We start from the raw sequence: 27,346 nt of genomic DNA, 5'->3' as shown, positions 1-27,346 counted from the left end.
TGAGCATTTTGACCACAGTAAATGGCCATAACCCGAAAAGGTTCTGTGGAAGTCCATTGTCTTCTTACGCAGCTGTCCAAGCATAGCGCTGATGTGGCCCGTTCGTTCTGGTCGATGCAGTGCACTTAATTGGACTTCCGGTATTCTGTTGTTACCAGGCAGTTTGCTTGGTCAAAGTTGAACGGAAATGTCCACGTTGGGGGCATTTGATCATACCGCACTGGGCCGCTAAAAGCGCAGCTATAATAAGTTTTACCTTTTGCCTTGGTTTCTCTTGGACTGGAAAAGAACAGCAAATAGGTAGATACCTGTAGATACGATACCCACTTTTCTCGTTGCAGCAAAGACCTAATAACGACGAGTCCATTGACTATTGCTTTAGTTGAGTATCAAAATGTCCACTGGATCTTGACGTTATAGAATTCAGAGAATATGAAGATTGAAAGACCATGTACATTTGTACTCGGTCAACAAAAGTTTAGTTCTGGTCAAAGCTGTCTATATTAACTTTCATGACTAATACGCTGACACGTCCACGTCATTCTACATTCATTGACTGATGTCCTTTGCTCTCGACGCGCTCATCGTCCTTACAGGATGCACTCATGTCTTGCTAGCTCCTTACAACAAAGTAGAAGAAAGTTTTAATCTTCACGCCGTGCATGATGTGCTCATGCATGGGATAACAAAATTGGACCAAGTACGTGCATCTCATCCCTTTGTTACTGTGATTTTCAATTTTCTGCTATCAGTACGATCATTTCACCTTCCCCGGAGCAGTGCCCAGGACTTTCATAGGAAGTGTTCTGCTGGCTTGGGTGTCGTATCCAGCAATCCTGTTAGCGAATTCACTCGGATTCGTTACAAGTAAATTCGGCTTGCAAATTATCGGTTTGTAAACTCGGTCTGGTTCTGTGTAAATGATTTTTATAGTTCTTTACTGGCTCTTTATACAGTTCGTCTGATCTTATCGACACTCAACGCATTAGGCCTATGCTATCTTCGGCACGCCGTTTCTCGTCGCTTTGGGCGTCCGACTGGGTTATACTTCACTTTCATCACTATATCACAATTTCATATGCCTTTCTGGATGGGTCGCACGCTGCCGAACATGTTTGCTTTATTCCCAGTCAATATTGCCTCTGCCCTTCTCCTCTCGCGCCCTCCTAATTCGCTCAAACCTTCGTCAACGAATGTGTACACCGCAATAGCACTATTAACGTCGACTGCCGTCATATTTCGTGCCGAGCTGGTGCTGTTGTTGGCTCCTCTCGTTCTGCAATGTCTGATCCTGAAATACGTGCCATTTGGTGGAGTTGTCAAGTTAGGAATGATCGTTGGACTCGTCTCAACTGGTGAATTTCAATCCATGTCCACCAAGTACTTCAGTAATTCAGCTTGCAGCCGCAACCATGGCCGTCGACTCATACTTCTGGAAGACGGCCTCCTTCCCGGAGCTATCGGGAGTTTATTTCAACGTATTTCAAGGGAAGAGCTCTGAATGGGGTGTATGTTCCACATACAAATCTTCTCGACATCTTCATCCGTTTAACTTTCTCTACTCCAGACTTCACCGTTCTGGACGTACTTTTACCCGATGTTACCCAAATCTCTTCTCTGCGCATTACCTTTGGCGTGCTTGGGGTATGTCATGGATTCCCGCATCAGAGAGGTTCTTCTACCACATATTGTATTCGTTGGCCTCATGAGTTTTTTGGGACACAAAGAGTGGCGATTCATTGCTTATGTTGTTCCGGTGTTCAATGTTGCTGCAGCAAGGGCGAGCAGATGGATGTGCGTTGTCTATGGGTCTCTTCAGCTGATGCTTTCCTCATCTATCCTCGGAAATCAGGGTCTCTCAACGAAAATCGACGCAACTTGGACGGTGGTGCTTGTTCGCATTTTGGTTCATGATTTGTGTCAACGCGGTTATAACGGCGGTTTTCACGATGACGTCGATTACAAACTATCCTGGTGGAGTGGCTTTGAGGCAGTTCAACGAAGCATATCCTCCTCTCGGGCCACACGCGAAAGGTATGCTTCGTTTTGTTTCATTAGTTATCTTTTTTCGCTTACGCCGAAGTGTGTTTTATACAGCTTACCACGTACACATCTCCAATCTGGCGGCTCAAACTGGGGCTTCCTTATTCCTCCAAGAACATTCCCCTCCGTTCCTTTCTTTCTCATCGCAAAATCAAATCCCAACGTATCCATGGACTGTGTACGACAAAACCGAAAACCTGACTCTTGAGGAGCTCTCTGGATCGCTGAATATAACTCATCTCATTGCGGAATGGAGTCCTGTAGAAATGAAAAGCCGGATGAGGATTTGGCGGGTAGTCGACCTAGATGTGAACGGGGACCCCCACAACACCAGTCCCACTGGATTGTCAGGAATCGTGAAACCAGGAATAATCGTGTCCCGTTTCTTGACAGTCAATTGGGACGTGGTCAGGGCTGCTAGCAAGTTTAGGTTCAAAGAAGCGTGGAAGTTGATCGGTGAAAGTGGGTGGAGGAGTTTGGTATGGATGCAAGAAGAACCGAGGTTATGGATTTACGGACGACGGTAGGCAGTGATGCAGAATGAAAAATTGTGTGCCAGTTGTCTTCGGTGAAATTCTAGCAGAGTGATTCTGCCAGATGAACGTACTTTCCCTAAGACGGACTCGTAGTTTCGAAGCTTCATAAAAATTGACAACAGGAAATCCACGTCTTGGAAAAGCTCAGCTGGATGGCTTAGTATCGACTGCTAAGGAGAACGGCTGTGAAATTCGCTGAGACGAAGGGGAAATGTCAGGTGCATGGTATGTGTTACGAACATATATCTTGGTAGCCTCATCGCTAACGTATGCGTAAAGACAATGTGGTCAAACTCCGGCGTAGATCCGTTGGACATTGATAATAAATTGAGTACGTCTTCTAGATTATCAACCTAAGGTTATAAAATGTGCACAACCTGACTAATTTCCTCCAATCCACTTGAATCCACAGAATGTCTCGCAACCCCAACAGCCTCACTGACACCTACCATCGTGATACTTACCCCGCCATCTCCCCTACCAAGCCTTCTCTTAGCCAGGCTGGCAGGACAATCCTCATCACAGGAGGTGGTAGCGGAATAGGTTTTGCAATCGCACGTTCTTTCGCCCAAGCTTCCGCTTCTCGAATTATTATCGTGGGGCGCAGAGCCTCTGTCTTGGAAGAAGCGGCTTCAAAGCTGCGAGAAGAGTTCAAAGACTCTAATCCTGCAACTGAATTCATCACTCGCCCGGGAGACATTGGAGACGACTCATCCATCTCCGCGCTTTGGGATTACCTAACCTCACAAAACATCTTCGTACGCGTTTTGGTGCTCAATGCTGCCCATGTTACACCTTGGGGTTCAGATACGTTGAAGATGGATAAACGAGACCTCATGGAAGCGTTCGATGTTAACATCGGTGGTAATTTCCTTATGACGGTGAAATTTGTGAATCAGCCCATCCGTCCTCGGGGTGAACAGCTCAACCTGATTAACCTCTCGACGGCGAATATTCATATGTATCCTTTGCCGAACCAGACTCCGTATGCGACATCGAAATCGGGGTTTACTACACTGATTGGAAGGATTGCGGATGAACACCCCGTGGAGGAATTACAGATTATTTCGTACAATCCGGGGACACATTATTCGGAAAGCGCAGCCAAGTATTTCGAGAAAGGCCATTATAAATGGGATGAAAGTACGCACAGTGTCCTTCTGCTCGCGGACCGTGCTAATAATTCCTTACTTTAGTGGCGTTACCAGGAAACTTTGCCGTCTGGGCAGCGTCTCCAGAGGCGTCTTGGCTACACGGCCGTTTTGTCTGGGCGCATTGGGATGTGGATGAACTAAGAGCTGATAAGGAGTTTATGAAACGGTTGGATCAGGAGAGAGGCTTCCTGAAAGTAGCGGTCCAAGGATTGGAAGAGGTCGATTTTCAGGCGCTATGGGATAATTAGAAGCGCGCTGCTTTTATTTATCAAATGTTGTAAACTCCTTGATGCGATGGGCACATAGCGTAGGGGTTATCGCGCTCGCTTTGCATGTTTGCTGGATGCGAGAGGTCTCCGGTTCAAATCCGGATGTGTCCATATCCAAACTAATCGTTTGTATAGTCCTTTTTTGCTTCCGTTTTTGGTTTGACCTCTACCCAAGCGCGCTTTTTGCTTCTTTATATGCTGAATGTTTTGCGTAAGAGCTTTTTCCCCAAGTGTTTTAGAATTGCCGTATTTTTTGAGGGTTACAGTCGTTTCGAAATTCTTGTCTCATGAGTACATAAAGTTTGATGGGGCAAAAGGGTTACGAGGGAACTAGGTGCAACTCAGGTGCAACTGGTAGAAAGTGTTAGCGTATGTGCGGTCTTGGCAACGGTCCCAACTTCCGCCACCCGGACCTTTTCTAATTACTTCCTCGACGCCTCATTATCTTTCTGAAAATACGGCTAACCGGTTGAATGATAGTTCTACCCCTCGAATCCCCGAATCTCCGCCGATATAGAAGGAATTTCACAATTTTACTTTGGATATAGCATCGCTCCTCACTGCCCTGCACTGGGGACATGCTGACGACTTGTAGCATTTGCCGTGGCCATCTCACTTTACTTCCTACATGGTTTCAGAATTGGAGCTATATGCATATAGTCGACCACTGTGCAAATACTACCAAAAAATGAGAGAACTTGGCAGATTTCTCGAGCTCCTCGAACAAGCCTGTCCCTTTGTTCCGGGGTTCTAAGTATCGCCTTAGGATCAGCGCTCAGCTCTAAAGTAACCGGTAAGTATATTTACGTGTTGTCGATCTTCGTCATTGATGTTTATTCAATTCATATTATTCAATTGCTAATCTCCGTGTTCGTCGTTCTTGAGTAAATATAAAAGGACAGCGCGTAAGTTATGTCGCCCACCGCATTCTTCAATGGGCGTTTTAGTTGCTAACCTCGAGCAAACCGTACCCAACAAGGGTGAAGTTCAAGAATCGATTCCTCCGCAAGTAGTTGTAGTCAATCCTCGTAAGTTCTATATCTTCTTCGTCTCATGCTTTGAGCCTGATCTACTTGACTGTAGTGTCTGTTGCCCGACAAAGCTCTGCGGATATATTAGAGCGAGTAGGCGACCTTGTCCAGGCCGACTCTTCTAGTAAGTCCCTGTAGCTGCCCTGCATCCTCTGGACGTGTCTCGCTCATTTAATCATGAATGGCCCACAATCAGGATCTAACATGGAAAAGGCAAAACATACAAGAAGGATACTGGAGTACTTACATGACGGTCTTCAATATGCAGAAGTAATTGCACAGGCCAATGATATAGCGCAGGTTAGAGATCCGACCTTCGGTCATCCTTTGCCAGAGATTGACAGCGAAACATTATGAGCACAGGGAGTGGTGTCGATACTGCAGGTTAGTACAAACAGCGCAAAGAGTGACCATGGAGACGATGTATTCATTGTGCAAAATAGGTGATTCTTGAGCAGGAGCTTAATCGAAGGCAGAACAACGAGCAAATCACAATTGTCTATTATACCTTGGTACGCGTTGTTGCTTTCTTTCCAAATTTTATCTGATTTTGTATTAGTCTTCTACTGTGCTTACCATTCGCCATATCGAGGAACATCATATTAATGAGCAGATTCGAAATGAGCTCAAGAATAAATACGAAAAAGTCTATGACTTGGTCAATGAATTTGGTAAGGATGTTATGGTATCGATCTTTGTATGTATTCTCAATCTGATTCCTATGATTTTAGGTGGTGTCGCAAAGTAAGTGGAAAATTAGATGATATTTATTATATGGTGCCACTCACATCAGAGACCAGTGCTTACTATACAACATATAAGCGGATGTTTGGTGAGTTTTACTAGCCCTATAAGCTCTCATTCATAAGGGAACTTCTCCTTTTCTAGTGAGGTTCCTTAAGGCTGGAGAATTGAAACCGAAACTGGAGGCATTTATACAGAACTGCAGAACTTATCAGGAGGATATCTTGTACCTTCTCCAGATACATATTGCCTCAACCGTTGAAAGCACTGGGGAGGCCGTAGCGGACTTGAGCAAGAACATGGATACTGCTTTGAAAATACTTAATCAGCTTGGTGCAGCAGATACCCGAAAAGAACTCGAAGCACAGAGATTTCTCATTGATCGCAACATGGATTCACAATCAATCATTCAGGTAAATTATTACTTCATACAATTTTTGCAAAAATTAATCAATGCAGGACGAGAAAACCCTTGTAGAGTTTGCAGCAATTTTTAGTGAACAGGTCACCAAAGAAACCAAGGACATTCTACACAAGGACATCGAAGACATACTCCAGGAATCAATGTTAGTCATTATTAGTTCAGAAAAGTTATATATCTACTCTAATGGACTTGTGATAGGAATAATTTCAGCTCAAAAATAGAACAAGTGAAGAAAGACATCAACATCAATGTACAAAGCTCTCAAGCGGAAATTTTAGCTAAGGTTGATTAATCCAACTTCGAGGAGTAAACACTTGCTCAATGTTTTTCTTAGTTAAATGCCGGGCCTCATAATCTCATTGAGGATACTGAGTTCAGAAAACTTTGGTTTGGTAAGCTCTCAGTTCACTGCATCATTATATTGAAGGCCGAAATTTTGGCTTGGACAGACCATGTGGGTGTAGTACATGATGTTCACAATAGAAAAAGTGCTCAATATTTGTCTTTAGGGTTGGAAAGCAAGCATCAAGAGCCGGATCTTTGTTGATGGTGCGGAACTTGGCCATACATCCTAATTACTTTTGACATATCAATTCATACTCAGAAATCTGCTCCTCACTTAGAAATGAGTTTGAAAAGTACTCAATCCTAAACGGTCACACGCGAGATGATAATTGGACACTTCCGATCTTATCCCAAGTGATGGGTACGCACTGCTCACATTGAACCTCAATAATTTCTATCATTATTCATACATGATACAGTTCATCCCGCTATCAGCGATGCAATTGATGAAGATGGAAGCGGATATATCTCTGTCCATGAAGTAAATGTTTTCTTGAAGCAAAAACCCGCAGGATGGACCTTGTCAACATGGCTTTTGTTGTAAGTTTCAGCCTATGTGATTCTCAGATTTACTGTGATTCATCAGAATTCTCTTCTAGTTGGGCTATTGGATGGCAGGGTACAATACTCAAGTGAGAAAACTGTCAAACTAATTTGTGTTTTATTTATATCAGGACATTATTCTAGCTCCTCTGAAAGGATCGACAAAATCATAGGCCGGCTGTTCACAGTGTGCCAAGAGGCGAAGTTCAAATCCGACAATATCAAGCTCAAAGCAAAGATAGACAAATATGTCCTCTCCCTGGAACTCATTTCCAAGCTTACCAGCTGGTATTCTGTTACTGGTTTCCAGGGCAATTTTATCCTGGATGTGATGCAGGTTCAAGTTTATGATAAACTCATGCCACTTGCTCTAGAGTACGAAAAGTTGCATAAAACACTAGCCAAGCAACTCCTAAACCAAGGTGGCATCCTTTTGGAGATATCGGACACTATGCCTCTCAAAAAGCAATTCGGGAACCGCATTGAATCAGTGAGTGATAGTATAAAAGTCTGCAGTAATACAATCAAATGTAGTGAATGACTTGTCAGTGGCTTTTGCCTTTCCTGGAAAATATCCTTGCCCAGCAATTGGATGCCGTAGCCAAGAAACATTTGCTTGATAACGGAGATAAGCAGGACAACAATAATCAAGAGGATCACACTGTTGGCCAAATCCAATTATGGGATGAACCAACTGTTGTCCAAGTTGAAGACAAAACGTCGGACAAATCTGTTACTTTTGAACAATGGGTGGACATGGATTGGACTCTGGAAATTCTTTTATATGAGTTCCACCTACGCATGCAATCCTTACTTCAAGGATGGAAGAGGCAAAAGGTAGATCATCAAATAATGGTCAACAGCTTTTCTAGTGGAGTGTTTTCTGGCTGGCATACAGCGGTGTGTAACCGCAATCTCAGTCTGAGTATTGATACTGAATATGTTCTCAAACAGTGTTTGAACAAGAGTGATCAAGAATTCCAGCATGCCATCAAATTGTTGGAAAATATTTACAATAATGACTCGGAAACTGAAACTAAGGATGATGATGAAGCACAAGATAAAAATGCAGCACTACAAAGCACAGTGGATGTTCTGAGTGTTTCAGTTGCCAATCTTAATAATTCTATGGATGAACTGAAGGGAATGATTGCTGGCCAAAAAGAGCTTTTGCTGAACGCCAATCACAGGAGTACTTCTCCTTTTGTGGTGAGCAATCCTAATGTTGTTTTACTACCATGATTCAGTATACTTAGTTCTAATAACAGCCACAATCAAATGTTCAAATATCTGCTCCTGAACCACCTGCTGGCTTTTCTCCTTGGTCTCGGCCTACTTCTTTTCCCGCTGTGCAACAGCCTGCTGGCTATAATCCTCCACAACAGCAGTCAACTGGTTACTTCCCCACTGGGCAACAGCCTGTCGGCTACAATCCTCCACAGCAGCAGTCAGCTGGTTACTTCCCTTCGCAGCAGCAGCCTGCTGCTTATCCTCCCCAACAGCAACCCACTGCTTATCCTCCACAGCAGCAGTATACTGGTTTCCCGTTACAACAACAACCTCCTTATTTTCCTCCTCAGCAGTCCGCAGCCTATTTTCCCCAGCAGCAACCTTATGGATATCCTCCTCAGCCTACCTACCCTACATTTCCTTCTCAGCAACAGCCTGCACCCTACTTTCCTCCGCAGCAGCCTTATGGATATCCTCCTCAGCAACAGCCCGCACCTTACTTTCCTCCGCAGCAGCCTACTGTTTATACTTCTCAACCACAGCCTCCTGCCTATTTTCCTCAGCAACCTCAGCAATATACAAGTTACTCCATGCAGCAGCCTAATAGCTATTCTTATCAGCAGCCCAGTGGATATTCTCATCCGTATTCTACTGCTTATCCTTCTCAACAGCAGCAGGCCGCTGCCTATCCTCCGCCTCTGCCGCAATTCACTGTCTATCCCCCGGCTCCTCAGCCACAGTTTACTACCTATCCTCCACCTCAGCCACAATCCACTGCATATCCTCAAACTCAGCCCCCACCTCCGCAATCTACTGTTTATCCTCCTCAGCCACAATTCACTCCCTATCTTCCACCCCAGCAACAATCCACTGCTTATCCTCCTCCAAGTCAGCCGCAATCAGCCGCTTATCCTCCCCAGCAACAATCCACCGTCTATCCACCTCTTCAGCCACAATCTTCTACTTATCCTCCTCCGAGTCAGCCGCAACCTGCTGCTTATCCTCCTCAGCCGCATTCTGCTCCTTATCCTCCACAATTTATGGGTAGCCCTTTTCAAACACCAGTGATACCACAGTTATGAGCCTTCAAATGTTCGAGATCCAACAGCAAGGTTCTCGAGCTCTGAAACGTGTTGAAAATGGAAAAGGCGAGAAAATGGGGGAAGATGAAGAGGATGAACTTGATCGATGCCATACCATTCTTTTACAGTAATAATCTACGTACCAGGCGCAGATGGCAACCGTTCATGAAACTCGTAGGCTGGTACAGTTTAAAGGAATTTTTGCACTTCGATCAATTTCCGATGATAAATGGGATAGAAAAATGCGAGGTGAATAAAAACAGAGGCTGCCGCACGCCGACAAGCCCAAGTTCTGAACCATCCAGCGCCTTTTGCCATTTCTGCTTCTGCAAACCAACTTCGGTATCTTTCTATTTTCAGTCGAAAGGTGAGGACACGGACCGTTCGTATTTATCCCGAATGCAGTAAAGCTCATAGATTCATGGCTCGTCACCTTCGTACAATTGTTTGAAATCTCGTTAAGCTATGGTGACAGGACTCAGAAACTCTCAGAAAGGACTTGGCTGTAAGTGATTTTTTAATCCTCGAGGACGTCAATTCGAATGATTAACTTATGCTGAATGTTCTTGAATCTGACATGGTCTGTCGAGGATCTGAAAAGATCTATGAGTATCAAAATAATGATAGAATAACAGCACCAGGTATGCTTGCGCTATATCGTGCTCGCTCATGGAAGTATAGAAGAATAAAATGTCACGCCCGTCACATGACATCTGAACCTCTAGTGGTAGTAATCATTCACCACCACCAGAGACGACAACAACCTTGACCGGCTTAAATCACTAATCTACTTACGCATACCGTTTGTTCGACCTATTTCAAGTCCAAATCCATCGCGAATGATGTCCCTAGCGTTGCAAATTACGGCTTTCCGCTAGTACCACCCATTCACAGTACACATCGCGTCGGTTCAATCAGTGCAAGATACACGCCTGGCCAAGGATGTACAGTTGATGCAAGAGCAAAGATGAGCGCTACGTCAAAAAGCTGGAAGACCGAATTCGGATTTGGGCTGACGATTGTGTAAAATCCCATCTCGAGAGATAAATAGGAAGGATTTGTACCTGAACTCGTAGTACTCATGGTACATATTTCATACTCTCAATATCCTATAGCTAAACTGCATTTTTAGTTCTGTATAGAGCAATAAAGGAAATTTCGTTAGCCTCATCAGCTAGTTCTGGTTCTTTTGAAAGTCTCATTCCCCTTCACGAGTCTGGAATCACTCTCCGTGATAAACAACTTGGCTCGTGGATTGATTTATCGACACTAGACGCACAGCTTCGCTCCTGGCGGTTACCGGATCTTCGTGCGAAATGAGAAGTAACGGGGGATCGATGGGAGATCGTAGGAGGGGGCGAGGTATTTTCGATTTACATCCTGTCCCGAGGGGATCAATGAAGGTTCACCTCACAAACGTGGCGGTCTCACTCTGTTCCTGACATGCAGGTACATTATTTGGTGGATACTCGCGCCGTAGAATTCAGAATCAAGTTATATATCATTTCAACGCATATATCGATGTACGGTCAGATACACGATCCCATCCACCGAAACAAGTTTTTGAAACGACTTCTAGAAAATTAAAGAGGTAGGCCTGCTATCCAATAGCCCCTGTACACTGACGAATTAATTACTTTCAGACTAACTGAGCGAGTAAGACACTTGCATGTTGGGATCCCTGGAGGTGTTCCCAATAAGCAAAGTTGCTTAAGTGGAGCAAGTGAGGCCTCCATCTCCGTTGACACAAGCTACATAAAATGAAGAGTCAGATGATGCTTCTTAGTAGTGTCGGACAAAGACTAACCTCCTTTGATAGTGTTTCCATCTTGGAAGAAAGCACAGGGGCTTCCGAGCTTGTGTGAGCAGTTGTTCGGGCATCACAAGCCTTATTTCCTCAAACAGCTCGTTTGGTGGAACCGTCCAAGTTGATTTTCGAGAACCTCGGATTTTTGTTCTCGTCAAGACCGGTGCAAATTTCAAATTTCAAAGTTCCAAGTTGATGTCATCTTCAGTGTAAGCTGGCTCCACATTCTCATCTCTCAAATCTGTTGCAGTTCTCTAGTGCAGGTGGAATGATGCATTCTACATAAGTCTACATACAGAAGCTTCTTTGTTTGGGGAGGCGAAGTATGTAAATGGTATATTTAGTTACAATTGGCTCCCCGCTCTTCCCGTTAATGCGAGAAGAAGACCAACCAACCCAGTGTATTGTTTTAAGCTTGGGGGAAACAAGAGCATTAATCGAAAATACCTTACCACAATATTCAACGTGATCGCATGTTTTAGCAGGTGAGCAGACCACATGGTGAAGATTATATTAAATTGCTCACAATTACTTATCGTTGTGCATCTTCAAGCTCAAATCGGCGCCGCTCTCCCCAGTCAATGAAGATCACCATTTCCCGAGACTCCAGAAGAAAAAAGCTTGACAGCACCTGTGATTGATTGTATACCAATTTCATCAGCCTCCCGAAGATCACATAGGATGGAGGTGAAGTTGGATGCCTGTTTTTTCCACGTCGAAATCTATCACTGTCGATATATCATTCGCCGTTTAGATGATACTATTTGAATCTGATTGAGTCAAGTTGATACGTATACAGTTGCCAATGTAGTACCGGTACGCAGTGGGGTACTGAGTTGTTCTTGGTGCAATCGACGTTGTTGGCCATGACGACCTGTACATGCTCCACTAATGTAAAGCACCAACCAGTCCATGGACAGTATACTTTATGGCAGTACAATAGCCTCGATTATTTCCATCTGTTTTACAATCGACCTACATCTCAGCTGCATCAAGCGATTAACATAGCAAATGCGGTTGGTAACTGTTCGACTTTGTTGAACTTGAGCATTGGGCTACCGGTATGGCAGGGAGGATTTGAATCTGATTTGGATATAAGAACGGTACAGAAATTTTATCCTGTCTTCATTCCAAGCCACTCTCGAAATTCAACCAACCACCTCTCAAACTTATTTTTCAACAACAATCCTCACAATGAGATTCTTTGCTGTCCTCTCTGCTGTCTTCGTTGCAGCCATCGGTGTCACCAGTGTCGCTGCCATTGCTGCTGATCCCGACAGCGCTTGCCGCTGCCCGAACAACTGTTCCCACAAGTTCGGTAGCTCATGCAAGTTCTTCGACGACGGAAACACTATTTCTGGAGGTGAGTAATGAACCAACTACGGCTTACTTAAATCACCAGGCTAACTTGGATTCCATATGTAGCTTGTACCAACGGAAACGGAGGCTTGACCTGCTCTACATGAGCATAAAACTCCTCCGAGGCCGCTGTTCATGCACATTTGGATGGTGAGCAATTAATATCATGACAATGGGTTGATATCTCATTGAAGATCGATCATTCTTTATCATCGAAGGTTGTATTGATGCTTTCGGACAAATTGTCACTAGACTCCGAGAAAATTATACAACCACACAGCGAAATAGATGACTGCGGGCATTGAAGGCAATGTTTATCGAGCCTTGTACTGTGCCAATCATAGTCCATTTTTCTCAACACAAGTACATGATAGTGTTTTCGATTTTTTGTAAAATTTTTTGAAAAGAAACCATTTCTATTTTTTTGTCCTTCTACTGTCTTAAATTCTAAGCTCTAGACAGGGAGACCGACGACGGGACGTTCAGTAAATCCAGCTTTGACATATACAAGAATAGAAATACTGTCGGAACCAGCAAATTTGATCCGCGCTGAAGCGCCGACTGACTTAAATCTTACTTTTACCACTACATACATATGGATCAAGGGAGGCCGCTGGGCTCCGGTACAAGGACGTCGTTCACATTCATTTGGAGTTGCAACTAGATGCTTGACTCATGAGTCATTACTCGTGGAGCTTACTTAAGGCCTATAATGAAGGCTCAGCGTCTCTATGATCTTGAAAAAGGTCTGAGAACAACAACGGCGTTCACTGGGTGTATTCCCAGCTTGTTACTGGTTGTACATGGTCTAAGTACTACACAGACTTGAACAGGGTTCGATTCCCTGCCACGTGCGGGCGCAATACGTATGAGTCATTACTTCACATCGTTCAAAAATTCAACAATCTCCGAGCCGGTTTCAAAGAACAGTATATGCGAATGCGCCCTCATTTGTGGCACAAAGAGGAATGTCCATCTCCTTTCCTTAACCTCAAGATTAAGGCTCAGAGTTATGCTGAGGTAACATCAAGCTCCGAGGGTTTTTCTCAACGGCTGATACAGTGCCAGCGATTAAATATGTCTCTTCCGACCTTTCACGGTAGAACAAGAACGGTCCCTATTCTTCCTTGATCATCTCCCTCCTCCGTCCTAACCAAATCTGTTCCCACTTGCCGCTTAGTCCTCTCCGCTCTATATTCCGATCGAATATCAACGACCCTCACTTCTCGCCCTCCTTCTGCGTTCGAACCATTCTTATCCACATTATCAATCGCGTTCCCAGCAACAGCAACTATACTTTCACTTCGAGCATTAGAACTGGAACCAATGCTACCAGCTCCCAACATCCCTGCTGTTCCCATTGCCGCTTTCCGCCTATCAATCACTTGCACCTTGGGCAGGCGCACGTACCCGCATTCAATAGGTATAAGCATCCACACCATTCGTTCTTCTGTTCCTGCAAGAAGTAACGGAACACGACCTGCGCGAAGGCCAGCGATGACAAAAGCCGACCCGCTTTGGGCACTTTGACCGCCTTGCTCACCGGCCGTTGACGTTGTATTTGACATCACGGTCGATTCTCCCATGGGTACAGCACCACCCACACTCGTGCCAATCGGCGCGCTCGTGTTAGCAGCAACCCCCGTCCCAGGTGGGAATTCAAGTTGCACATAAACATCCGCTGTTCGTGTCGGGTGACGGTTTCGTATGGTCAGTGTCATCGCAAGGGGTTCGTGGAGTCTGGCTGTTGGTGACACGTCGAGGAGAGCGATAAGGTCATCTGTTGGTGGGCGGAGAGCGGGAAGGGGGAACTTCGTTGAGGAGGGTGTGCCGCGGGTGTTGTTGGGGAGAATTCTGAGTGGGGGGGATATGAATGGGGATGAAATTGATTGAGTAGGTACTAACCTTCGCCAATGCACCTCATAAGACCCTGGACTAGGAATCTCTAATTCACCATCCGCATCGATATAAATCTCTTCATCATTCCGGTGGGAAGAGATACCAATCCGACAGACATCTGAGAGCTGATCTCCTGGTAGGAATTCTGTGTGTGCGGCATGTGGGAGATGTTGTAGATGGTTAAAAAAAACGACGAGCAATTAGCAATTATCACGGTTGGAGAGGGCGAATGCTTACCTAAAGGAAACAAGCTGAGTTCCCCATCTTCCTCCTGTTCCTCTCCTTCATCTTTTACGACAGCTTTTTCCGATCCCAAGATCATCTCAGAGGTCAATATCCTCACGATGGTACTCCGGGGATCCTACGATTCGGACAGGTTAATGTATATCATGTGTAATGTAGTGAAAATAGAATGCTACGAGTCGAAAATAACTTACCTTCCGCCTCAACACGACCTTCTCAACTTCCACGCCTAAAGAAGCTACACTTGTCAATCCACTGCCTGAGGTTGAACCACCAGAATCCGCTATACCACCACCTACGCACACAATCGTCGTCCCCAGAACAGCCTCTACGTCAGCTTCTACGCGTTCTTCCCAAGTGTCGCCTCTATACCCATTGCCACCTTTGCCTTCATCACCATGATCGTCTTTTTCGTCGTCTAACCACCACGGTTTTTGTGGCCTATCCCACAAAGCTCCTTCACCAGGATTGAGAGTGGTGTACGAAGAAGGGTCCACACGTCTCTGATAAGAAACGTCGTACCGAACATTCAATGGTTCGATACAAGGTACTGTCACAGTCTTTAGTGTTTCGGTTTCTAGGTGAGGTAGGTGGCGCATGGAACGTGCGCTAGCGTTGATGATTCCTGATGTATTTTTGGCTGCTTTGCCTGGTTTATGTCTACGAATAGGCCGCGTCCAGACACTCATATCGACCACCCTGTCGCCTGCGCCGCCAGTGTTTTTAATCCAGAGGGTGTGCCTGAGGTCTGATGGAGAGGAGGGGTGCCGGGGATGTAGTGCAAGCAAACCGAGCGATATCCCTTTGATCATAGTATTACTTTGGTGCGGGCCGACAGAGATCGTGTTGACTGTACATAGAGAAGAAATAGTGAGTAAATGATGATCAAGGATCAAGGACGACGGAAAGAATTTATAAGAAAGCCATAAGTCGAAGATTCAGTAATCGGGAATAGAGTAAACTCACCAGCAGTCACGTCTGATTCTACAGGCTGCAACAGAACGTCCATCACTACTTCGACTTCCTCATCCACAGTCTCTTCTTCCTGCTTCCCCTCCTCTGCATCAGCGGAGCGCGAACTTCCAAAGTCACACCGACAACCCCTTACAAGGATCTCCAGGGGATACTCCTCTCCCACATACGCCACGCCGGAATGAAGCACAGATAACGTGACGGGATGTGGGCGGAAGGATATTCTATTTCATGTGTGGCATGGTGATAGAAAATGATTGGGAAATGGAGTAAACAGAAGGAACCAGGATCAGCACCCCTAGCTTATGAAAGCATGCGATAACAAATCACATACTCAACACCTTCATATCCCAGCCCTTTCTCAATCCCACGTCTCGACACAGGGACCCATCTCGGAGCCGTAATCCCATATTGAGGGTACCTGTGCTGAATCTCCGCGAACCCAGCGAACCACATTGCTTGCGTGTGAATTCCACCAACTCCTGCGCCCGCTCCAAGTTCTCTGCTACCAAGTGCATGAACATATGACGTAGGCGGAGGCGGAGCTCCTCGTCGAGCGGGGACATGTAGAGGGATTTCGAGCACGAATGGTGGAGTGTTGGGAATACCCTGAGAAGGTGGCGAGGGAGTAGGGGCGTTGAGTCGGAGAAGAACGGAAGATATCTGGAGAGTAGAACGATAAATAACTTGAAATCAGGAAGCATATCACTTACTCTTATCTTGCCTTGCCCGAATTGATCCCCACCACCGCTCGAACAAACACGAACAGACCCGGTAATTATCACCGCTTGTCCAGGTGTCCAACGAAGGCTCGAGGAGGATACGGAGATGATTTCCTGAATTTTGTCTGTAGATGATTTTCCATCGTAATCCGCCTTCTTATCGAAACCAAAACCAGTACCAAACGACAGATGTCCAACGTCAATCATTTGAACAGGCTCGTTGAGTGTTTCAATAGCCTCCCCGCCTTGCGAAAGGGAGTTTGATCGAATGATAACCTCGATCTCCTGTGTTCGAAGATCAATCTTAGCCTCTTCAACATCTGTTCTGATAGCTCCCTCTCTGTTATCACCTTCCTCATCGTCTTCTTCGCCATCTTCATTTCCTCCCTCTTCCTTACCTCTTCCCTCTCCTTCCTCCTCCTGCTTCTCATACCCCTCGTCGAAATCGTCGTATCCCTCGTATTCAAATGTGACCCTAACCCTCAGCTCCACCCAGTCAAGTTTATCAATTGCCACGCGTGAGGGCGCAGTAAGTGTCAGTTGGAATGGGGTAGATTCTTGAATTGATTCAGCATTGGAGGATGAGGAACTGGACAAGGAGCTAACAGAGGGGGAAAAAGGAGAGATCCAAATTCTCCCATACCAAAATACCACTGAGGTATCGAAGATCGGTTGCGTTTCTGCATTGTCTACCCTAATCACCTTCACCTCCCTGGTGCTAGAGCTGTCAGATGAGGTTTTATCCAGCACTTCTTTCAGAGTCTGCACACCAACCCACATCTCCATCACTCTCTTCAGCTCCCTCTGTATCTCCATCTCCTCTTTCTTCCTTGAAAATTCGACGTCTCGGTCGACGCTTATTCTAGAAATGAGTACACGAGTGTATGAATCGAAGTGGGCTTCGAGACTCTCCAGCTTTTCTGGTGTGCTGTTTAGTTTATACAGTGAATCCAGCTTTTGCGACGTTCGGAGCGTCTTGGAAAGTTTCCTCATCTCGTTGATACCCCGCCCGACCAACTCTCTTAGAATCCCACTCCAGGTCCTCAGCAGCGGAACGAGGAGAGCAGGCCATCCCCATATTTCGTCATTTTCTCTGTCGTCCTCTGTATTGTATTTTGCAGTGGGATATGTTAAGAAGCCTGCGTTAGATGGATATCCCGGAAACATAGAAGGAAGAGTCGGATAGGCCGAACTGAATGTGGATGCAGAGAAAGAAGAGGAGGACGAGGAAGAAGAAGATATAACCCCTTCTCTCCAATAACTCTTCGCGATCCTGGCAAGGAACCTTGCAGCTAACGCAAGCTTCTCCGGGTCTTTCCCTCTGAAATTACCCTCGTCCAGTGATTCAGACAAGTCTTCGTCTGCGTCCGCAGAAAATTCACGAGCCCAGGAGTCGAACTCAGCGAAGAGCGATTCTAGCTCGTGTGGAGCATTATCTGAAGTACCAGGTTCGTCCAAATCTTCTGCATTGTCAGCAGCTGGATCGCCCGTGTTTTTAGAGTCTTTTGAGATTCGCAAGGTATCATTAGAAGAGTTCGTCGAACGAAGGTCAGGACGATTCGGATCAGGGAACCGCGCATAAGTGAGGGCGATACGATGAGCGATATATAGCGCAAGTCTGTCTGTAGTGCTTGTTGACGTGTTGGTAGGTGGATTCGAAGGACCCACCGCATTCGAGGCGTTCGAAATAGATGTAGTCATACTGAGTGGGTATGAGATGGACGCATTGAGAGTGTGAGTTCGGGAAGTCGTGTTCGTCGTCGTCGTGGTAGAAGCACTGCTATACGCCTTGAACAGTTCATATGATTTGGTGTACAGCTATGGCAAATGTAAGTCGTGGACGTTCGGAAGCAAGTGTGAATATGATAGCCTTGATAAAGCGAAAGAAAGGGAGATACTCACTTCCAATATATCTCCCACTAATGCTCTCAGATGAGTTATTTTCTGCTCCTTCATTTCATCACTTGCCCCGAAATTTAGTCCCTCAACAAACCTCCCAACCTTCCTCTCTGCACACTCCGCCGCGAGAAGGTAATACCACCCCGGGTGCATCAGCGCATGTGCCGGGTTCACACCAGGGGCGGCGGAATGGAGGAGTGATTCTGGTGTGGGGCTTGGTTTCCTACTGCCACTGTCAGTGATTGAAACAGCTGCGGAGGAAGGAGGAAGACGGGGTCGGTGGATTGGTATAATGAGACTTGGAGGAATAGGAGGAGAACCAGGTGATCCGCGAGTTCTCGTCCCCTCAACGAGCATCTCAGCCAATATACACCACATCCTACTTACCCAGCTCCAATATTCGTAGCTGCCTTCATCTGCAGCACTCAAAGAAGGAGTAATTTGCCCGCCAACAGGGGCACTACCGGTCTTAGTTGACATTGTCGACCCTCCAGTAAACCCAGCAACAACAGGAAACGTTCTGACATGTAACCTCTGCTGCGCCAATGCTAACCCAGTCTCATTATTGTATAAATACAACTTGACGATCTTGATATTGATGGTGTCCGCGAGGACTTTAGCTTCCGCCCAGCGTTTAGTGCGGGAGCCACCGTTGCCGGGGACTGGAGAACTGACTCCAGCTCGAGAAGCTGCAGAGGTTGAGGATGTTGCAGACATCGAAGAGGTAGAGGTAGGCATCGTAGATGTAGAGATCGAAGTGGAAATAGGCATGGTAACCCCCACCCCACCAGACGCCATAGCTAACGAGCTCCCAGGCGCCATGAACAACATTGTCAGCGCAGCATACGCGTCTTGGTAGTGCTTCAAAGCAACTTCGTACTCGCCTCGGAATTCAGCGAATGAAGCCATTTTGTATTCGTACCGGACTGTCCAGCCTTCGGGTTTGAGTGGGGCGGGAAGTGCACTCATCGCGCCCAATGCGTTAGACGACGAGCTCGATGCAACAATTGATGGAGTAGGTCGATGAGAGGACTGAGCTGACTGAGCTTGATGTCGATTCCGTTTCTGCCTTACGCGTTTGGAATGAGCGGTGTAGTATTCTACAGCTGGGTCCCACAGTGCAGTCTGCAAGCTATATAGCGACAGGTAATTAAAATCGCTAGTAAGAATGTGACAACAAAGACACATACCTCTTGACAAAGTCATTCAACTCCTCCCTCGGAATAGGACTCAACACAAACAGCGCAGCTCTCGAGTCAAGCCCTGACTGTCGTCTAATAAACGTCAACCTAGCATCTAAACCCAATCCGCCAGCAGCTCCCGAGGCCGAATCGTCCAACAATTTCCTCGAAGCCATAAGCACAACAGTGAGCTTGATTCCTCGCTCGTTCGTACTGCGTTTCCGCTGTGCAATGAGAGCAGCAAGCTCTGTGTCCTTGAGCCTTTCCAGCTCCTTGACACGTTCTACGACGCGATCAGTGTCTTTGTCGTTGCGCCGGTCAGCAAGGTCCCTGAACTCCTTCAGTCGTTGTTCGAATTCGGTGTTATATTCAACTCCCAAAGAATAAGCATAAATAGAACTTGGATCGTCAGCTTGAAACAATCTTATAAACAGCACGAATACAGCTGGGACAAGCATTGTATGTTTTCGAATCCATATTGGCGCAATCAACCCGTCTGGATGCAGAGGAGAGGAAGGTGTTAACGGCGATAACGGTGAATGTGCTGGAGCCCCAGGGCTAGATTCGACCTTCCGCGGCGGAAATTTCACATCTTTATCAATCAAGATAACCTGGAATACTTTGTCCGCTGTAGGCGTATCCCAGACAGTGATCTTCCGCTGATGGACGAGGATTTCGCGTAAACGCGAGGTGAGAATGGTGAATGGGTCTGGTCTTAGCAGATTCGGTGCTGTAGTAGATGGTGGCAGCGATAAAGAGTAATTTACTGAATCGGCTCCTGAAACAGTAGTCATTGTTGTTAACGAAGGATTTCTAGAATGGTGTGTCGGTGGAGGAGGCTGAATAGATTGCAGGGGAGGGGAAGTAGTGTTTGGCACGTTATTCGCATTATTCAATGATGCTGGATTCAGCCCAGCGACGAACATCACTGGGGCCAGCTGAGCTATCAGCTCAAGCGGGTACGAGTTCATCGTTGTAGTCGTTCATCAAATAAGCGCCTAGTAAATACATACCGGAATCAAATGATTACTTGAGGGCCGGGTCTCCCACTCTACCTTTACATCCCTCCTACAATGAGTTTTTGTTGAAAGAGACATAAGAGCTCAGAACTCTTGATCAAATGCCTCATGGTTGACATAGAAAATCTCTCGACAATTTATTCATCCGAACTTGAAGGTGGACAAATCTCATACCAGTAAAAAGATAGAGCTTCTAAAGTGATACTAGGATTAATTCTGCTTAAACAAATCTTAAAGGGCACACTAGGCTACAGAGCACCAACTCATTTACCGAACATGCCATAGCTGTGGATGGCTTCTTCGTTTCCTTCCCAGGTACTACATCGCGAGTAGGTCCGCTCCGCACTCAAATCAGGTAAGACAAAACTTAGCTTCAGTCTAGATCCTATGTCGAAAGAGCGAGCTGCGATTCATCTTAGATAAAATCATAAGCAGGCGAAGAAGGAGGTGGGTCTGCATGTCATTCCTCTCGTCACATTCATCTTCGTTCCGTATGAGAAGGACTGCGCATTCTATTAGAATTGGGCACGCTGGTAATATGCGCCTGATTGGGAAATTGACAAGAGAAGCTGACTTTCCCAATTCCTCCTCATTCTAAAGCCTTATTATGTTGACTGGCCATTTCAACGCGATTTTTCTGTGGTACTAACGGGATACTTAGAAGTCACCAGGTGTCCTGGGCACCTGGCAGAACAATTCGTTTTCGTGCTGGGCAGAATACTTCTATTGGAGCCGGTGTTTTGAGCTCGGAAAAGATTGCTAATTCCCTCAGCTGCCGCTAAAAGTTTCAATTTGTAGCAGATGATAATATCAATAGGACGAAGTCCCATGGCGTACACGGAATCGGAGCGTTTCGAAGTCCTTGAGCTACTGAGGCGGAGACGGTGGAAAAATTTCGATTTTGGAGAGGGTATGCAGTTTGACACGAAGTTTTCGGATCGATAACGTTCAACACACTCGGCACTACTTGTTCAACCCCAGTTTCTCAATCCTGGTTGACCTATATAGACTCCGTCAAGTCTTCAATTTCTAGTGTCAAATCCGATTGGGATCAGTCCTCTGTGTTGAAGAACTCGTGTTCAGTGGAGGCGTAGTTCTTGGAGCCCGTCAATCTGGCCTAGTGCCATGGGATGATCGATGGCCCTCGAAGTCAATTGGGAGGCTAGTAAATTCCACCTGTCTTTCAATTCTCTTAACCAAGCCTATTCACCGCAAGCAATTGTAGCAGAGTTCGAACTTTGAAAGACGGTGGAGAGAGAAACTACTGGAGACTAAGTGAGCTTTACTTGCCTTCGAATTCCCAACGAATACAAGCACGTTTACACCTTCATACTTCCAGATGAATACATTCTTCCATAATGTTCAAAACATGACAATGCCAAGAAGCAACGTTGGCACGAGGACATTGTCTCTATATCAAGATAGATCCCTTTGCTAGGTACTCGGAACATTGAACAATATCAGCACCTCAACAGCATAAATAGCACCAGCTTCCTTGAGTTATACCCATTCCACATTTCATTGCAGGATGTCTGATATCCCCTACTTCATACATGGTCGTCCAGGTTTGTCTATAGGCCCAGGACTTGAGGAATTTTGTCCCTTAACTCTTATTTAGGTGGTGTATACCCGCGTCTGGAAGTCCGAGAACTAGCGAAGATCAATGAGCAGTGGACCCTCTTCAACCTCGGTTTACAACGTATCCAGCAGGCGGAATATAAGCCAGTGGCTGCCAAATTTATTTCACTTGGTTAGTAATTCTAGAAATGTGAATACACCATCGATTGAACAACGATTTCTACACAGGTGGGATCCATGGTCTTCCGTTTCAGCGTTGGAGGTAATGGTCATTGTTCCCGGCCGCATTTTATTCCCTCAAATAAATTTGGAAAATACGTAGCGGTGATCCCAAAGGTGCTCCAGGACCATTGAGCTCGGAATATGGAGGTGTGTAGTTGCTTCTCTGTTTTTCCTCGCTCTCGCGGTTCTAAATCACACACAGGCTATTGCAACCATGCCTGTGAGTCAGGTTGAGTCATTGTCCTTGGGAAAATCCGAGTTTGATTCATCCCTTATAAAGCTATTCTATTCCCGACTTGGCATCGTCCATATGTTCTCGCGCTCGAGGTCAGTGTTTTCGAAAATGTTACCGAGTCCTTCATTTAAAATGGTTTTTAGCAATCCATCGGAGAAGCAGCCCTTGTCATTGCTGGAGAGTTGACTGAAGAACTTTCTGACGCTGTTAAGAAAATCTGGATCACTGCTGCTCAGCAACTCCGTTGGCCGTATGTGTATCACACTGCTCTTTCAACTCAAACCAATAATCAATATTTTGTGATAACAGCTATTGGGACTGGACAGATCCAAGTACTGGTAAAGAAGGATTACCAGCTCTTTTAAAGCCTCACGCAGTTGTTCTGCAAATACCGAACGGGACTCAAAGGCGTCTCGAATACAATCCTCTCGCTACATATCAATTTGAGAATCCTCGTCCTGATGGGTTCCAAAACATGGAGAACTCAAAAGATGATAGATGGAGTCCTTTTCAAGTTGGACAAACAGCGTACTTCAAGGATTGGACTTCAACCTATCGTTGGCCTACAAATAGCCTTCACCCAGAAGAACAATATGCAAGCATCGATGAGTATGTGGTTGTTGTTCTCTCCGAATCGAATACTTCAATTCCCTTTGAATTTTAGTTTACTCACTGATGATGATAAGAACAATCGATATGGATGGAGAAGTTTGAGGAGCAATGTTGCTCACCTCTTTACGTTTCCTCTTGCAGCTGGAAAGGACGAGGACCCATTTATGTGAGTATATCATGCCAAGCATGAACAAAATATGCAACGCCTCACTGATGATTTGTAGTTGGGATGAGTTTTCAAACACAACATTCCAATCATACAAGACTAAGATCGCAAGAGGAATGAAAGACTACAAAGCTGGTAAATCTGATAGTGATGATTCTCCTACTTACACTGAGGCTTTACCTTCATATTGCAGGGAGTGTTGAGCATCCTCACAACTCGGTACATCTTCTCCTTGGAGGACTAGGGCATATGGTATGTGAGGCTTCATACACTCGTGGTTTTAGATCAATTCAAATTGGTATGTCCTCTGCTTAGTCCAACAATGATTATGCAGGATTCGACCCGATTTTTTACTTGCATCACGCCAATATTGACCGTATTCTTGCCCTTTGGGAATATATCTATCCGAACTATTGGATGGGTGAAGGGTACCGCGATAAAGAGGGGAAACTCATTAAGTTTGGTGAGCTCTTATTTGCAAGGGTAGACAGTTATGAATCCTGACTGAATATCAAGTCCAACCCGGTGGCAACTGGTCTGAGAAACCTGATGCTACAGTTGATGAATCTTCAGAACTTGAACCATACCGGAATGATAGCAATATTTACTGGACCTCGAACGATGTACATGGTTTGCAGGCTGATGAGGGTGTGAAGAAGTGTAAGGTTCACAAGCATTTTTATACTGATTAAATGTTTTAACACTCCATGTATATGGCAGGGTATACCTACACTCTCACACATAATCAGGTTTCCATCGATGTCTCAAAGCCCATTCAAGAGGCTGACCGCCCCATATACCTTAAGGCTCTCCAGGATTACTTCGGCCTTGATATCCTTGCATCCCGGCTTAAATATGGAATAAGCCATCCCATCATTCCCGCATTGAGAGGCACCGGGATTCCTCCTTACAGGTTCGAGGAGGTCGCTGACTATCGCCACTTTATCATTGTTGCCGACATCCTTGAACATGCTTATACCGGTTCCTACAGACTCGAGATTCTGTACAACAACATCAATATTGGTGTAGTCACCTCCCTTGCTCGTGGTCTAGACACTCTTTGTGCTGGCTGTCAAGGGCGCCGGGAGACCAAAAACAGAATCCGGGGAACTATTGCTGTTCATCAAGATGTAGTGAACCAAATCTACTCCCTGGTCGAACAAAGTGATCAGCCGAACCAGGAAGATGTGTTTAAAAAAGTCTTTAAATTGGCTTTCTCTGCTCAACTTGTGGGGCCAACAGGCACTGTGCTGGCTACGGCGAGCAACGATGTTGATCCCACTGAAGATAATGCACTTCCGGAGGAAAAGTGTCCAAACATCACAATCCATTCTACCTCTGCAGCTACCCATGAAGAGCAGGGATATTGTCTGTTCTTTGATGATACGGAGTATGGTCAGATCCTTGAAGGGAAGTGGGTCAATATTCCCCCGGAGCAGAGAGTGTGAAAGATGTGTCAAATAATACATACCATGCTCGTAAACAATTAGCAAGTAGCCAGTAAAAAATCCATCCAGAACTCTGACTGTGTACCACTAGTATGCATGCCTGAAGTTAGCTCGTTCTTTTCTTGACTTGAAAGTCTGGCCGCACAACGACTGCTGGCGATTTCTTCTACTGATCTCTGTGTAATGCCCGAATGGTGGCCGCGTCTAATTTAGTAAATTAGACGCGGCCACCATAAAGCGCTTATCAGATGTTCACATCCTCATCAAGTCCTCATCACACTACGTCGACTCACTCATCCGATATTTTATTCATCCATTCTTACGACGGCTGTTATAACAGGAGGAGTTATCGAGGAATCACATCGAGGGCGCTTCGGTCACTTTTCGTGTGCACAGCTTATACGCAACAGCTAAGACTGTAGCAGATGTTCAGGCGGATATCCAGCAAGACGCTGCTCTGAGGATTGAGTTAGCAACAGGTTACCACTTCATACGACGACTGGGTTCAAACCTCAAGTTGCTTTCAATTTCACTCATAAATGGCACCAGGTTCTCTTGATCATCAACGACCGATTCTTTTGCTTTCTAGCTCAATTTTACACAAGAGTCAAGTGGTCTTTATGGAAAGTGCAAAGCCGCCAACGCGTCTTCGTCCCTTTCCCAACCATCCACCATCCCCCCCAACAGATTCGGAGAAGACACTATTCGATCCTAGACTCGCTTCTCCGAGGACCGAGTCGAGACAAGTGAGACAAGATGATTCAATACCCCTATTCCCCTTGAGTCTGGATATATAAAACCCTCGAGCACTCTCCAGACTGAAAGTACACCTTAACCCACAACTCCATCCTTGTAACCAACTTGATTCACCTGTTCCTCGCCATGAAGTTTTCTACCATCTTTTTCACCAGCGCTCTAATTGCCGCTGGAACGAGTGCACTACCCACTTCGCGCTTTGTTGAACGTGAACCTGCTCGTCAATTTGGAGGATCGAGGCCGCCTCCAGGCTCTCCCCATTTGGCTCATTATGACAATGGTCCGGGAAACAGCGGTGACTCTCCAACCGAACCCGAATCCTATAGTCAACCCTCCACCACAACCCTATCCGCCATTCGCACCAGTACATCCACGACGACGAATACATACCAGACTCAGGAGTCATCGGTTCTCCCTCTTCCTGTACCTATTCTCACCCAGGAATACTCGTCTATAGTCGTTCCATCATCTACTGGAAGTGACGAAGCTCCATCGTCGTAAGGGAAGAATAGCCGGCTCAAGTTGGTTGCAGTCGATATGTTTTCAGAATTTACGCGTGATTCGTGCATCAATGGTGAGTACAATCGCTAGCATACATACCCTTAAAGACCAATACTTATCTACCCTCACAGGTAATCAAACTATGATAGTTGAACCACATTCACAATCTCGATATCATCGAGGTAACACACCATTCAAAACATATCGTACACTCGTCTGGTGCCCCGTCTCGAACGATTCGTTAAATCTTTAGCATACCATGCAAAATGCACAAGCGCAATATATGCGCACCTGCATGATAATTTTAATCAATAACAGCTGTCTTGCGCCTGACACTACATAGCACCTGCAGCTTGATTCCGAGCAGAATAGCAGAGTCCATAGGGAGTGATGCTCAATGCTGTTTATGAACCTTTGACGCTGAGCGGAGAATGAATAAGCGTCGAATCCAGGATTCGTCCTGAAAATTAACTTGGAAAATCAACCTGTGTTCGGTAATATAATAACTTGAAATATAAGGAAAATTTCACAGTACCAAGACTTGAGTTTGATTATAGTATAGTGAAGTATGCAAAATCTCGCTTCGCGAATGGGCATCTACAAGAGTTCAATGAGCAACAGTAACAAAGAAGTGGGGGAGGGGAGAGGTTGGGAGGGGTGAAAAGAGTAAAGCATTTACTGGAATGGCAAACATTTAGCAGCTCGCGTCAGGCTCCGCCTTCCTTTTTTTCACTCCTTTTCGCCCAATTTCAATCATCTCGAGCAATTTGGATTCGCAGTGCTCATGAGACAGATTCGATCAGACTTTCATGCAATGAAGGATATGGTTGTTCATAAGCACACAAATCAGACACATTAAATCGTGTAGTAATAATAATGGACGTCCTAGTTACATCGCTAGAGGGACAGGAGTTCGCCATCGACGTTGAACCGTTCCCAGTACCCAGATCCACGGCACTGTAACCTCTCTTCCCTTGTTATATCTGTTTCGTCGTTCAATCGCGCGCATTCAGTCCATTTTTCTTTTCCTTTGCCATTCGAGCTGGACACGTCTTCGGAACCGGTACACGATGATGGTGTAGGAACAAGAGAGCGCGTACTCTTATCCCACCAAGCGCTGAATGGCGCTGAAGGGCCTTTGAGAAGAATTTTCGCCTCGTGGTATGCGGAGACAGGTCGGGTGGATAGTACGTTTGCGTTTGCGCTTTGGTGGTCCGACAAGTTATGGAAGTCGGTCTTGGTTTCGTAGTACGAGTGGGTGCTACAATAGGAAAAAATGTATCAAACTCGCTCTCGTGAATACGTAGATGACTAACCTAGGTATTT

The 27,346-nt window shown here is 45.7% G+C and overlaps 7 protein-coding genes and 1 non-coding gene across 8 annotated transcripts; 7 read left to right on the top strand and 1 right to left on the bottom strand.

The window, feature by feature from the left end:
- The first annotated feature begins 503 nt into the window (after positions 1-503).
- On the top strand, positions 504-2,714 carry C8R40DRAFT_208524 (alpha-1,6-mannosyltransferase subunit). Its single transcript, XM_046234348.1, has 7 exons — positions 504-700; positions 753-891; positions 957-1,355; positions 1,405-1,508; positions 1,568-1,794; positions 1,853-2,034; positions 2,098-2,714. The coding sequence occupies exons 1-7, from the start codon at positions 560-562 to the stop codon at positions 2,568-2,570; spliced, it is 1,665 nt and encodes a 554-aa protein (XP_046086610.1). The 5' UTR covers positions 504-559; the 3' UTR covers positions 2,571-2,714.
- Positions 2,715-4,047, top strand: C8R40DRAFT_208529 (short-chain dehydrogenase/reductase). Its single transcript, XM_046234349.1, has 4 exons — positions 2,715-2,804; positions 2,859-2,910; positions 2,992-3,722; positions 3,776-4,047. The coding sequence occupies exons 3-4, from the start codon at positions 2,993-2,995 to the stop codon at positions 3,979-3,981; spliced, it is 936 nt and encodes a 311-aa protein (XP_046086609.1). The 5' UTR covers positions 2,715-2,804; positions 2,859-2,910; position 2,992; the 3' UTR covers positions 3,982-4,047.
- Positions 4,030-4,113, top strand: C8R40DRAFT_t131. Its single transcript has one exon. It is a non-coding gene; the product is annotated as a tRNA-Ala (tRNA).
- Positions 4,114-4,936: 823 nt separating this feature from the next.
- Positions 4,937-9,401, top strand: C8R40DRAFT_1170611 (uncharacterized protein; the record flags this gene model as incomplete). The annotated part of the gene is made up of 20 exons (XM_046231564.1): positions 4,937-5,030; positions 5,086-5,157; positions 5,230-5,333; positions 5,397-5,417; positions 5,477-5,545; positions 5,593-5,704; positions 5,765-5,777; positions 5,834-5,865; positions 5,922-6,190; positions 6,237-6,343; positions 6,400-6,484; positions 6,536-6,655; positions 6,711-6,750; positions 6,806-6,907; positions 6,966-7,086; positions 7,146-7,178; positions 7,234-7,579; positions 7,639-7,989; positions 8,044-8,298; positions 8,358-9,401. The coding sequence occupies 20 exons, from the start codon at positions 4,937-4,939 to the stop codon at positions 9,399-9,401; spliced, it is 3,390 nt and encodes a 1,129-aa protein (XP_046086608.1).
- A 4,065-nt stretch (positions 9,402-13,466) lies between these two features.
- On the bottom strand, positions 13,467-20,454 carry C8R40DRAFT_1189290 (uncharacterized protein; the record flags this gene model as incomplete). Its single annotated transcript, XM_046233036.1, has 9 exons — positions 13,467-14,421; positions 14,473-14,611; positions 14,704-14,827; positions 14,904-15,559; positions 15,676-15,905; positions 16,016-16,344; positions 16,395-18,221; positions 18,306-19,434; positions 19,493-20,454. 9 exons carry the CDS (start codon positions 20,452-20,454, stop codon positions 13,662-13,664), a joined length of 6,156 nt encoding a protein of 2,051 aa, XP_046086607.1. The 3' UTR covers positions 13,467-13,661.
- Positions 20,455-22,030: 1,576 nt separating this feature from the next.
- Positions 22,031-24,763, top strand: C8R40DRAFT_1069508 (common central domain of tyrosinase-domain-containing protein; the record flags this gene model as incomplete). The annotated part of the gene is made up of 14 exons (XM_046226119.1): positions 22,031-22,067; positions 22,121-22,252; positions 22,309-22,342; positions 22,403-22,449; positions 22,505-22,522; positions 22,583-22,629; positions 22,681-22,787; positions 22,847-23,146; positions 23,202-23,315; positions 23,374-23,450; positions 23,509-23,567; positions 23,631-23,778; positions 23,832-23,975; positions 24,036-24,763. 14 exons carry the CDS (start codon positions 22,031-22,033, stop codon positions 24,761-24,763), a joined length of 1,992 nt encoding a protein of 663 aa, XP_046086606.1.
- A 568-nt stretch (positions 24,764-25,331) lies between these two features.
- Positions 25,332-25,591, top strand: C8R40DRAFT_1104397 (uncharacterized protein). Its single transcript, XM_046228065.1, has one exon. It carries the CDS (start codon positions 25,384-25,386, stop codon positions 25,558-25,560), a length of 177 nt encoding a protein of 58 aa, XP_046086605.1. The 5' UTR covers positions 25,332-25,383; the 3' UTR covers positions 25,561-25,591.
- Positions 25,592-26,516, top strand: C8R40DRAFT_1104396 (uncharacterized protein). The gene is made up of 2 exons (XM_046228064.1): positions 25,592-26,093; positions 26,152-26,516. The coding sequence occupies exon 1, from the start codon at positions 25,646-25,648 to the stop codon at positions 26,018-26,020; it is 375 nt and encodes a 124-aa protein (XP_046086604.1). The 5' UTR covers positions 25,592-25,645; the 3' UTR covers positions 26,021-26,093; positions 26,152-26,516.
- Positions 26,517-27,346: the final 830 nt, after the last annotated feature.

The sequence above is a fragment of the Lentinula edodes genome (assembly GCF_021015755.1).
Source record: "Lentinula edodes strain Le(Bin) 0899 ss11 chromosome Unknown C8R40scaffold_17, whole genome shotgun sequence".
Classification (NCBI taxonomy): domain Eukaryota; kingdom Fungi; phylum Basidiomycota; class Agaricomycetes; order Agaricales; family Omphalotaceae; genus Lentinula; species Lentinula edodes.
The sequence above is the reverse complement of the archived record's forward strand: the minus strand, read 5'-3'. Positions and strand labels throughout refer to the sequence as shown.